This window comes from Vanellus vanellus, assembly GCF_965231255.1.
Source record: "Vanellus vanellus genome assembly, chromosome: 1".
NCBI lineage: Eukaryota > Metazoa > Chordata > Aves > Charadriiformes > Charadriidae > Vanellus > Vanellus vanellus.
Genome location: NC_138905.1, coordinates 140,290,069 through 140,302,279, shown reverse-complemented (window position 1 = coordinate 140,302,279; position 12,211 = coordinate 140,290,069). Strand labels below are relative to the sequence as shown.

The 12,211-nt window shown below is 38.5% G+C and overlaps 1 protein-coding gene across 1 annotated transcript in view; it reads left to right on the top strand.

Moving 5' to 3' along the window:
- Positions 1-12,211, top strand: part of WWC3 (WWC family member 3) — a 106,842-nt gene that overhangs the window by 32,662 nt on the left and 61,969 nt on the right. Inside the window, exon 2 of the mRNA XM_082498641.1 lies at positions 7,389-7,498. Within this exon, the coding sequence (XP_082354767.1) occupies positions 7,389-7,498 (110 nt within the window). The remainder of the gene's footprint in view (positions 1-7,388; positions 7,499-12,211) is intronic.

The window sequence follows — 12,211 nt, the reverse complement described above, 5'->3', positions numbered from 1 at the left end:
ATTTTGTTTTATGTTTCAACATAATAAGCCAATATTTCTTAGCTGTTTTGATTTTGGGGAGTATGATAAAGGATAAAACCAAAATTATATTATTTCTCTGTCGTTGCTTGTTAGTAAATGTTTATTGTTTCTAGAATAGTGGAAGGTTAGAGGTACTTTTCTTGTAGATGTTTGTGGGCAATATAAACTTCTGTTACTTTTTCTAAGTATCTTACTTACACACGTAGCTTCACATACATTTTGCATCACAAAATCTATTTGTTCCTGGTTTTCATGGCCACCTGGCTATTAGCATTACATGTAGCAGTGAATATGTTGCGTATGATGAACTGTTTTCATCTAATACGTATATAATACCCTGCCCATCAGAAAAGCGTTAGTGAGATTTAAAAAAATGTAAAGGGATGGCCTGGCACGAAAAAGTGAATTCTTTTTGGTTTGGAGTTAATTGATTCAATGTAGTGCACAACACAGGACATGATGATCTGAAACACTGTAGGAAACAATTATTCCATTCAGGTTTTGAGTGCCAAAATAGAGTGCTCGTGCATTCTGGTCAATCTGCTGAGTTTTTATAATGTTATTTCTATTTTTCCTGAATGCTTTTCTTCAGCACAAGGTCACGAGAAGTAGATAGCTGCTGCTGCTTGCTTTTCTTGACCTGCATAAGCTCAGGTAGCCGTAAAACAGTTCTGGACTGAGAATAGGATGGCTGATGAAGTTTGTCTGTGCTGCCCTGTTGCACAGATGTTAGAGCTGCTTTTTAACTGGCTCCTGAAGCAGTGTAGCTTACAGAGTGGGCTTAAAAGGAACTGCCACCAGCTTGTTTGCCATGCTGTAAACAGTGGCAAAACATGGCTCAGGAGGTGGTGATGGGCAAATATTTGTGGGAGTGACCTGCTTGTCAGCTGTCTCAGCATAGGTTGTCCAGGTGTGTGATACCGCGTGTTTAAGGCAGTTAACACTTGCTTCCATTTAAAAAAAAAAAACAAAAACAAAACCAACAAAAAAACAAAACAAAAAACCAAAAAAAAACCAAACCCCCCAAAACCAAAAAAACCCACAACCAAAAAAAGCTAGAAAATCATTCAATTGTGAACACACATTTTTCTCCATGTTTTTAAACATTGATGTTGATTCATTACTATAGCTGGCTAATGCCGTCCTGTGCCTTGTTTTGCACATTGACCTATGCTGTGTTGGCTTATGATACTGTAAAATTAATTGAAGCAAATACACGGATTTGACACTATTAGTACTCTTTCATGTGCTTATTTGCAGTTGTTTTTAAAAAAGAATGAAAATTACTGCAAAATACAGAGTGGTCTTAAAAAGACTGAATTTCAAGTGACCTTTAGAAGAGCTGGTGCTGTTATTTCCTTGCTGTAGGGTAGCATTTTATTTCTAAGGGAAATGTATCCCAGTGGTGACTCCAAATACAAGTTACCTTCTTTAAGTCTTTGTCCTGAACACAGAATCTCATTTGTGCAAGTTTCTGTCTGGCCGTCTGTATTGTGGATTTATTTTAATGAAGGATTGCATAGATGTTCAGTAACGTTATTTTATTCAGAAGTCGAGGTTAAATTATGCCATAAACTGAAGATAAATCATTTGGATTAAGGAAAAAGTTATAAGGGATTTTTATCTTGAAAACATACATATAGTTTGGTGAACTTTGTCGTAGTTTTGACTAAGCAGTCAGTATGTAATTTGCCAAACCTTATTTCAAAATCCAGCTCGTTTTTATGACTTGGCTACTTGAGAAGAGCCGAGTCCGTAATAGAGGACGGACAGTGAGGACAACAATGGTGTACTCTGGAGTGCTGTAAGAGGGGGTCTGGAGTTCATGGCGGCATTTGCTGCGAACAACCTGTGCCTGGCTGGTGTGTGCTGTCATGCGGTGCGGTTGCATGGGGTTAGCTGGTGGGGGGCTGTTTCTGAACCCTGTAGGAAACTCCTTGCTCCAGCAGCCGGGCAGCATGTGCGGGACGTGTCCCTGCCCCGCTTGGTGGGGTGGGAGGCTGTGGCCACTGAGGAGGGGGATGCTCTCTTCAGGGCAGCTTCCTTGGAGGAGCCCGGTGGGTTGTGGCTTGGAGGAGCTGGGAGGGTCATGGCACAGATGGGTGGCCACAGGCAGTCTCTGTGTCTCACAGAGAAGGTCCTGCTGGCCCAGAGCACACTGCTGCCCAGGCCCGAGCTATGGTGATGGAAGGTGTCTGTGAAGTGCCTCCAGGACTGCACTGTGAATATTAAAAACAAAGTAGCAGCCCCCCCCCCCCCCCCCTTGATCCTCCCATCTTCCCCCTCAATACAAACAGCTCTTCTTGCCCATGTCTGTGAAACAACAACAAAAAAAAATCTTCCATTCCTGCTGAATTTCTTGGGGCTTTTTTTTGCTGTGCAGTTGGAGGGAATAAGAGCCATGATACAAAACAAGAGGATTAGTTGAGTTTTATAACAATGTCTGTAAGTTAAATGCATGTTTGAAAGAAGGTAAGAAGAAAATGCCTGGCTGAAAGCTTTTAAGTGTGTGCATGATTTCTCATTTTGCCTTTTTACTTTCTTGCCTTGTGACACTTCAGCAATATACTCAGTGTAATACCTTACTTTGGATAAAATATTGCTAGATTTATCAGAATGCTTAATTATTTTCTAGTTATATTGTTACTAATTTTTAAATTGCCTGGTAATTTTCAGATCTGTAATGTGAATTAATACAGTTTCCTAGCCTGGAATTCACATTTGTCAGGCAAAAACATCTATCCCATTAGACAGCTATTCAGACTGAGGTCAGATTTAAGAGAATGTTTCTCCTAGTTGTCTGTTGAGGAGTATCAAATTTTATTAGACGTTTTCTGCCTCTGCTGTTGGATCTGACCAAAATCAGGAACAAAAATAAAAGCACTGCGGGCAGTTGCTGTTCTTGCATCCTTCCCTCTGTCTCCCCTACAAATGGTGGCTTTTCATCAGAACTTGGTGGCACTTTTTCATCATTAGCCTTCACGGTTAGTGCTTTCCTCTTAATGCGGGCCCACTTTGGAAGATAAGGTGACTCTGGATATAATTTTAGGCATTTTGTCTGAGAGATGGCAGCTAGTTTGCAGTGGTGTTTCTACTTTGGAAACACCTTTTTGATTTCCTGTTCAAGGTCTTGCAAAAACAGGCTCTGTTTGTCTTAATTTGGTTCCTCCCAGGGGAAGTTTTGCTCAATTAGACCTAGGGATTTCAAGCAGCCAGGGCCCTCTGATGTGGCATCAGAGCTATGGGAAGACTGAGGATCTTATCTAAGATTTTTTTGATGCCTTGTGTGTTTAGTGATCTGGTTTTGTTTTTGAAAATCCATAACAATGAAATTGCTGCCCCGTGCTATTGGTCCAACTGTGTTTTGGAGAGTTGAAGTATGCGTTTTCTTTGAACCTAGGAATGTTCCTTTATTATTTAAAGGTTGAGGTTTTCTGTGGTTTTTTGGGGGGTTGAAATTAGATTCTGTTAACAAAGTATACTAAAGCTGAGAACAGTTTTGCAGTAATTTATCTAAAATGGTATTTAGCCATTGCCTTTTGCCTTTTTAAATTTTTTTATTTGCATTGTCTTTGCTTCCCACACACTCCCTGCCATGAACTGATGCATTCAAGAAATATCTGTTGCTGCTGCATATTCAGAAAGCTATAGTAATGTATTCTGGAATCCTTCTGTGTATGGGTAATGGATAAAGATATTAAATACACAAGAAGGAGGAAAAATGCCTCTTCGAAACAGTTTCATTCTACTGTTTGGTTTTATTATGTAGTTTGATTTCTGCATTCAAACTGTTTAGCTTTATAATAGGTGCAGAGAAAATATTAATAAAACTTGGGTTTTCAGATATGTCTGTTTTGCTGCATGCAAATACTAGACTTCCATTTATTCTTAAAGAAAACATTTAATTTGGGGCACAGTTAGTGGTGACAGAGGTGCATGATAATGCTCAAAGATTTTTCTCTCATCTTGGTATGTGCAGGATTTGAGGTGTGGAAGCTTTTCCTTTCTTATGTGTTTCTGTATTTGCTTTTGAAGGGTTGCAGAGTTGTGAAAGATTGGGTGCCTAATGACTGAAGAGCATCATTACTTTTGGAAAGGATAAATGTTTCAAGAAAATGTAGAATCAGCAAATCAGTTAATCTGAAGTTATGGATGACTCTTTGATATATGCAAAATTGGCCCCCGTGGATGACTGTTGCTTGTACCTGGGCTGTAGGTCCTGTGGCTGCAACTGGTTAATGCTGTAAACTGGTCCCAGAGGAATTCTGTTTTCAGCTGGAAGTTTAGAACCTCCTTATTAGTGTCTGCCAGTTGTCAACACGAGTTGATCACTGGTGACAGATAAAATGCCTTTGTTGTTTTTTATTACTGTGAATAGCACAGTTCAGGGCAGCCCTGTTTTTTATTTAATCAAAGATGGCAGCATTTTTATTCTGTCTTTGTCATGGTAATGCTTCAAAAAGTTTTTTGTCTTTATTTTAATACTTTGAAATGTTTTAACAGATGTACTTGCACTTTGTACAATTCTTTATATAGAAGCAGAAAAGACCTGTCCTATTTTACAGTGCTTAATTAAAAAAAAAAAAAAAAAAAAAACAAAACAGGGTAAAGCAGTATTTCCAGAAGATACTTCATTTCAGCAGTATACTGCTGTAATTTGTGGCAGACCTCCAATATCCATATCTGCATCTGTTCCATTTTGTCTTTGTTATTCTGGAAACCCTTAGTTTCCCTAACTGGGAAAAAAAAATAATCTTGTCCTCAGAGTTGTGCTGGTTAAACTAGAAATGTATTTTTTCAGTTGACTTAGTTAAACTAGTGCAAAACACGGGGAGAAACTTCCAATTCTTAGTTTAAACTTTGCATGTTTTGGCCTGGGTGATTTGAATGAAGAAAGTTCAAGCTACATAAATATAAATGTGACTGAATCAAGAATCAATGTGATGTTATACTTTGTCTGAAGGGGATCCAGTTTGGAGCAACTTTGAATACAGTTTAAAATGCGCAATATCGAGTTAATAATGGTTTTGAATATCTGGAAGACAGCTTTTTATGCGTTCTTTTTCTTACAAGGTTTCCTTCAAAACCATTAATTAAACTGTTCATGCATGCTTTATAGCATTGGAATAAAAACCAGTTAGACCAGATGCATTGGCTTTCTTCAGCCTCCCTCTTCCAGAAAGTGAGCGTTGTCTTTGTCTTGGAAGTCTGAGCCCTGGTGGGATCACGGAGAGCATTGAATTAAAAGTTCTTGTGGTGTGAAAGGTTAGAGTATCATGTGCAGGTTTTATATATGAATAAAGGGTAAGGGTGTGTTTGTATAACAGGCAAGCATGTCTCATAACTCATTCCAAAGAAAATTTTGTCTATAGTGTGGTAATTTAGGACCCAATGTCTAGACTACTTTGAGAAATTGTAAACATGATTTCTTTAGAACAAACCATGAAAGTTCATGAAAAAATGCTGCACGTTATATTTTTAATATTTGACTGAATTCCAAGGAGATCAGAAGTATTTTGGCAATATTTGGTCTGCCTGACTGCTAGATGAATTACTGAAAGAATGCATATGATAGTCCATAGTAACATTTTCGTTCTTGAATACAGCAGCTTTGGATTTGCATGGTTGCATGATTTAAACTATGAATTTGTCAGTAATGGCAAATTTTTACTTAAAGTAGTGGTGCACAAGTTTATGTACACCTTCATCTTATTGAACTGTTCATGCATGTTTGAGAATCCGTAACGTATGATCAAGCTCTTTATAATTTGACCTAAATGACTTGATCTTTATACTGCTGTATAGAGCTATTCAAACAATACATTTAAGCTAGTGAGGATTTTTTTTTTAATTCTACTACAGTTAATTTCAAACACTTTGAGACTACTAAAATAGTTTTAAGAGGCAGGGAAATGCAGTTTTTCTGTTTGCTGTGTGCAAAGTTATGCACTTTTTTTTAGCGGTTGAATGGTGTGCTTACTGGACCATTGAAATAGCTAGAATGTAGCCATAGTAGTATTTCCATCATTTGAAGTCTTTAGCATTGGATTCTTCTGGTTGGTTTTGGGGTGGGGAAGGACTTTCAAAGACAGACATGTTTTAGTTCAGTCAAAGTCATTGGCTTATAATACGGGTGTTATCAGGTGAAGTGCAATTACCGGTCCCAATGATCTCCCTATTCTGCAGTGTATTAGTAAGCATAGCCCAAATCTGGTGTCAGTAAACCTTAATTGGGTATTATAACATATGAACAGAATTTCCATTTTATGCCAAATAGTATTATGCCATAGGTTATGCTGAACCTAAGTCAGTCCCTAAATTAATACATGGATTTAAAGTTTGCAAAGCTGTCATCATTCTAGGTATTAAAAATGCCTCAACAAATAACCGTTGAAAGTGTTGGATCTATATCCCTTGTGTAATCGAAATTACTATATTAATGGCTTTTCTGTAAAGGAATTTTATGGCAGCTTTTAGAGGAAAACATTTTCTTAGGGGTTAAGTAATGATTAAAATGATGATTTGGGAAATAGGTGTGATTCAAATGAATGTTAAGGATTTTTTTTATTTGCACTGTTTTTTTCTCCATAGTTTTTTTATATACTTTGATATTCTAGAACAGTGCTGGTTTAGTCTTTCTGTGGGATTTGTAACCCAGTATTTTCAACATTCCTGTCAATACTGTAATTGCTGTTTGGTTTTCTATTACCCAGTGGTCTATCAAGAGTTTGCCTAGCAAGGGGTGTGATGTTTTAAGCTGCTAGATAGTAAGGCTGTAACTTATTAATTACTATTTCTGCTCTAATGGCTTCAGAATTCTTTAGAGACATTTGTTTGTCTCTCTTATTTTTGAGGGAGAGGAAGTGATTTGGATGGGTCTGGACCAAAAGAATATCATAAATAGTTGGACATGTATAACTGAAAAGAGGAGAATTCTATTATATAGTGCTTTCTTAAATTTTATTTCATCTTTTTAAGGACAAACAATTATACTGCTTTGACGCCTTTAAGAAGTTAAAACCTGTAAAGCTTCTAGTAATTTTTAGCGGTGGTGAACTCCAACTTCAAGTTTGTGTTCTTTGCAATATGGGAGAAAAACTGGTAGGACTGCATGCCATTGTAATTAAACTGTTAAACATAGAAACTTGAAGGGAGAAGCTTGTCATACCTGTTCAGGGAGTATCTGTCAGCATGTTTAAATGAAATTTTATTTTGAAACTGTATGTTTGTAATTATTAGCACATTCCTAAGCAGCATAACTAGTTTGTGATCAAATGATGGAGGTATCTTCAAAACATGTAATAACATTCATTGCACTGTAAACTCTGCACCTTTTGTATTTATTTTTGTTATTTTTATTTTTACAGGATTACAAAGCCATTGACATTTGCTGACTGTGTTGGTGATGAACTTCCTTTAGGATGGGAGACTGTTTATGATCAACAGATTGGAGTTTATTATATGGACCACATAAATCGTGAGTAGATGTATGATTATTTTGAGGGATCCTAGAAAGTTGATGCTAACTGGTGGCACTAACTTTGTTTCGGATAGCATTTATGCACCTTATGCTACAGGGAGAAAATGTATACAGTGTATTTCTTGCAGTATCTGTTTTCCCATCATTCAAACAGGGGCACAATCCTTCTTCCATTTGTAAAGAATTTTACAACCTGTGATATACCTAGAGTGTATAAAACTATTTTGCTTTGCTTTGTCATACTGGGGAGTATTAGTAATTTTGTTGTTGCTTTTTGTCATGTGTCAATTAAGAAGATTTTCATGCTGTACTCTTGTATTTCCTATTTTTCTAGTCATCCATAGTTCACTCTTCTACATTGAAAAACAAAATACATCCTGAGAGAAAAGTGATGATTAGGAGCACTATGAAATACAATAATCTCATCCTCTCTTGAGCAGTGTATGCTTTATGCTTTAATACAGTACAAAGTGCTACCAGAAAGACAAGGGATGTCCCTTTTGGAAACGAAGAGGGAGAAATTTCCAGTGTTTTCCCTTTTGGACTATTGCTGAGCTTTGTATCGCCACTGTCTGGCACATCTGCCAGTTATACTTTTAAAAAAAATGTCTTATCTTTCTAGTTTTGTACTACTGCTGCTGCTACTGTTGTGCTGCTGTCATTAAGCTGCTTATCATCAATGCGTGAATGCTTTCAATATTGTGGGAATTGGCAATTGGTGGGGAGGGAGGAAAGAAAAAAGTAGTTATATGGGCTACCACAGCAACGGTAGATAGCATAATCTGCAAAAACAACGTCAATACTACCTACTAATCTAGTCAACTTAAAAAAAAATTAAAATGTAGAAATAGTTTTTGGCTTCCTGCCATCATTGGAATTACTTGTGTACTGTGGTTTCACAATTACTTATTTAAAAAAAACCAACAAACCAACAGAATAACAAATGTTCCCGTGATATTGGTTGACCCACACAGGCACTTATTTGTTGTGAAATTAACAAAGATCACAAATAATAAACTTTATAGACCTGTTAATGCACTGATCACAAGGATAGATAGCCGAGACAATTGAAAGGCAATAAATACAGACTGTTAGGTTATTCTTACAATAACTCAGTTTAAAAGTAGTAGTAGGTTAATGATTGCCATTTAAACTGTCATGGTAACTTTAGTTAATGTTGAAGTTTAATAAAAAGTGAGGTTTACATCGGACTACAGTAATGGAGTGCACTTGTACCAACGTATGTACGTGTGCGTTCATGCACATATTAAAGAAAACAAGCCACAAACAAGGATATTGGCAACTCTTTTTTTTAACTTTGTAGAACTTTAGGAGTTCCTATAGATAATGAGCAGAATTCCCATTGCAATGTTGTGCCTAAAAAAGCTACGAAAGCATCCTACCAATGGGCATCTTTGATAGGAATAACAATCACCATCGCATGCAAAAAAAGTCACTCCCCTTTGCTTTTCAGACTTTGTTATTAGCTGCTTTACCACAGATACTGAGTTTGAACTTACAAAAAGGATATTAATCATTGTAGATATGTCAGATCTGGCTTGCATTTTTTTTTCTGTGCAGTTGAGAGCAAAAACTGTAGAAGAGTCTTTGCAGAGAGAAACTGAATTCCCAAATGCTCAGTGGGAAGGCACAGAAAGAGAAGAATAATATAAATGTGTCTGGGAAAGTAAAGCTAATCATATTAGGAATTAAATAAAGGTAATATATGAACAGAGGGATAGAAACTTCATAGGGCCAGTGCTGAACAGAGTGAAAGGAATCATTTTGCAATTAACAAGGTTGCAAAATTTGTCTCTTTCATGATAACTAATTACTTGCAACCCACAGATATTATCCTAAATGTTAATTCAACCGTCACAGCAAAATGGGTTTGTCACCCTCAGGCTAATACAGTGCTTGCATATACAAGCAAGATTTATATTCAGAGGGAAGGCAGAGTTGATATTATAGCTGGATAATCATTATTCAGAAATTAGTAGAATACTCGGTCCAATTTTAAACTGTGGACAACAAAGGTACCAATCAAGACTGCATTAACCTCTTTTGTAGAAGTGAGAACTAATGAGTCGACAATCATGTGCATCATGAGATGGTGTCAGGCAAGCGGCAGAGATGGTGTAGGAACTGAAGAAATATTTTTGTGAAGTGAGTCCCTTACATTATATTCTGAACTATGTCTAAAATACTTGGAATAGCAACTTCCATGTGAAAACATTCGGACTGCCTTGTGTCGCTGGTCAGGTTAAATGCTTTATACAGGACTGGAGTTCTGTGTTAATTGACAAAACAGTTAGAAGTGCTTCAGTTTCAAAAAAACACTGTGAGAAAATGCAAGGGGTAATTCAAAGAGAGTCTTTCTGAAGTTATGCTTACCAGGGACCTTTCACACTTTGTGCACCATCTCAAGATTTTTGCCCTTGCACCTTTTAAAAGAAAACAGTAATACATCTGATTTTTTCCAAGCCTCTTGCTATGTTTGTTTACTCAGAAAGTAATAAAAAGATTTCTAGGCAATAACTTTCCATTTATATTGAAAAACCCCAGGAACAGAGGAATCTTCTGTAAATCTCAATGGTGCTTCCAACCCTGATCTCCATCTTGTTCTGTAAATTCAGTACTTTGTTGACACCCTTACTAAGCTGCTCTTGGCTTTTGTCCAACCATTGCTTAAAAACCTTGGCGACTGCCAGCCACAGAATTCCTTTCCCTCCTCCTCAGAGTCTTGGGAGCCTTTGAAGTCTCCTTTAACCAGTTGGGCATTCCTCAGTGAGGGAATAATATATTCTCTGCATTTGTATGGGGCTGTTCTTAAATTACAGTAGTTTTGTTTGGCTGTTGTTGTTGGGTTTTTTTTTTTTTTTTAATTGGTTATAAAGAAATGAAGGAAGTGAATTTTATTATACAATGTAGCTTTAGTTTTGTTCTTACATGGCAAACTTGTGTAGAAATCCAGGGCAAAGTGAAGCCTCTCTACTTTGTAAAACAAAAGAGAACCTCACTACTGTACTGAAGAAGTTTTCTGCCTGAGAAGAATGCTGCTAGCTTTTGAGAAGGCTTCTGAAATAATTCAAGAAGAGATGCAGTGTCCTGTAGTATAGGATCTCAGAAGCTTAATGCGTGATACTATATAACATTTTAGCCTTGGCTGTTTATTGATACTTGAACTACTAATTTCCTATTCAAAAAGAGATACTTACCAGGGCCCAGCTTCTCTGTCTCATAAATATTTATTAATTTCTGTATAATTTCCACAGGGGATTAGCAATTTTAGGAATATTAAATTTGCACAGATTTCAGGGATGCTTATGGACAGATGAGGTAGCATTGCAAATTATCATGCCCTCAGTAAAGGATGGGCTGCAGTGTGATCTCTGTTTTCTTCTGCTTGCCCTGCATGCTGAGAAGGATTTATGGAGACTGGAACAAGGCACAGCACATCCTGTCCTGGGCTGCAGGGCTAGTTTGGAGGTATTGGAGCCAGAAGGTGTTGCTGGGAATTGAGGGTCCCTGGGATGTGAGGAGAAATTGCAGGCACAATCTTTATACTGTGTGCAACGTGAGGAGTTGTGGGGAGAGAAAAGTTACAGCTGTTGAGAGAAAAGGTTGTTAGGAACCGAATACATGAATCTGTTGGAAGTACTGTTCATAGATCATAGAATCATAGAATGATTTAGGTTGGAAAGGACCTTGAAGATCATCGAGTTCCAACCCCCCTGCCATTGGCAGGGACACCTCCCACTAGACCATGTTGCCCAAGGCCACGTCCAGACTGGCCTTTAACACCTCCAGGGATGGGGCCTCAACAACCTCTCTGGGAACCTGTTCCAGTGCCTTATAACCCTCAAAGTGAAAACCTTCTTCCTGATGTTCAATCTGAACCTGCCCTCTTCCAATTTAAAGCCATTCCCCCTCGTCCCATCACTACACGCCCTAGTAAAAAGTCCTTCCCCAGCTCTCCTGTAGGCCTCCTTTAGGTACTGGAAGGCCGCAATAAGATCTCCCCGGAGCCTTCTCTTCTCCAGGCTGAACAGCCCCAACTCTTTCAGCCTCTCCTCATAGGAGAGGTGCTCCAGCCCTCGGATCATCCTCGTGGCTGTCCTCTGGACACGCTCCAGCAGGTCCATGTCCTTATGTTGGGGACTCCAGAGCTGGATGCAGTACTCCAGGTGGGGTCTCGAGAGTGGAGTAGAGAGGCAGAATCACCTCTTTTGACCTGCTGGCCACACTTCTTTTGATGCAGCCCAGGATACGGTTGGCCTTCTGGGCTGCGATTGCACATTGCTGGCTTATGTTGAGCTTCTCATCAATCTGCACCCCCAGGTCCTTCTCCTCAGGGCTGCTCTCCAGCCATTCCCTGCCGAGCCTGTATTTGTGCTTGGGATTGCCCCGAACCAGATGTAGGACCGTGCACTTGGCCTTGTTGAACTGCATGAGGTTGGCTTGGGCCCACCTCTCCAGCCTGTCCAGGTCCCTCTGGATGGCATCCCTCCCCTCCCGCGTGTGTACCTCGCCAAAGAGCTTGGTATCATCGACAAACTTGCTGAGGGTGCGCTCAACCCCACTGTCCATGTTGCTGATGAGCTTCATGTTTTGTTTATGTGCTTTTCAGATGGTGCTCAGATAGTAGAGCTGCTAGCATGACCTTGACATCATTAGACTTCTTAATATGTTAGGCTCAATCTTTTAGAG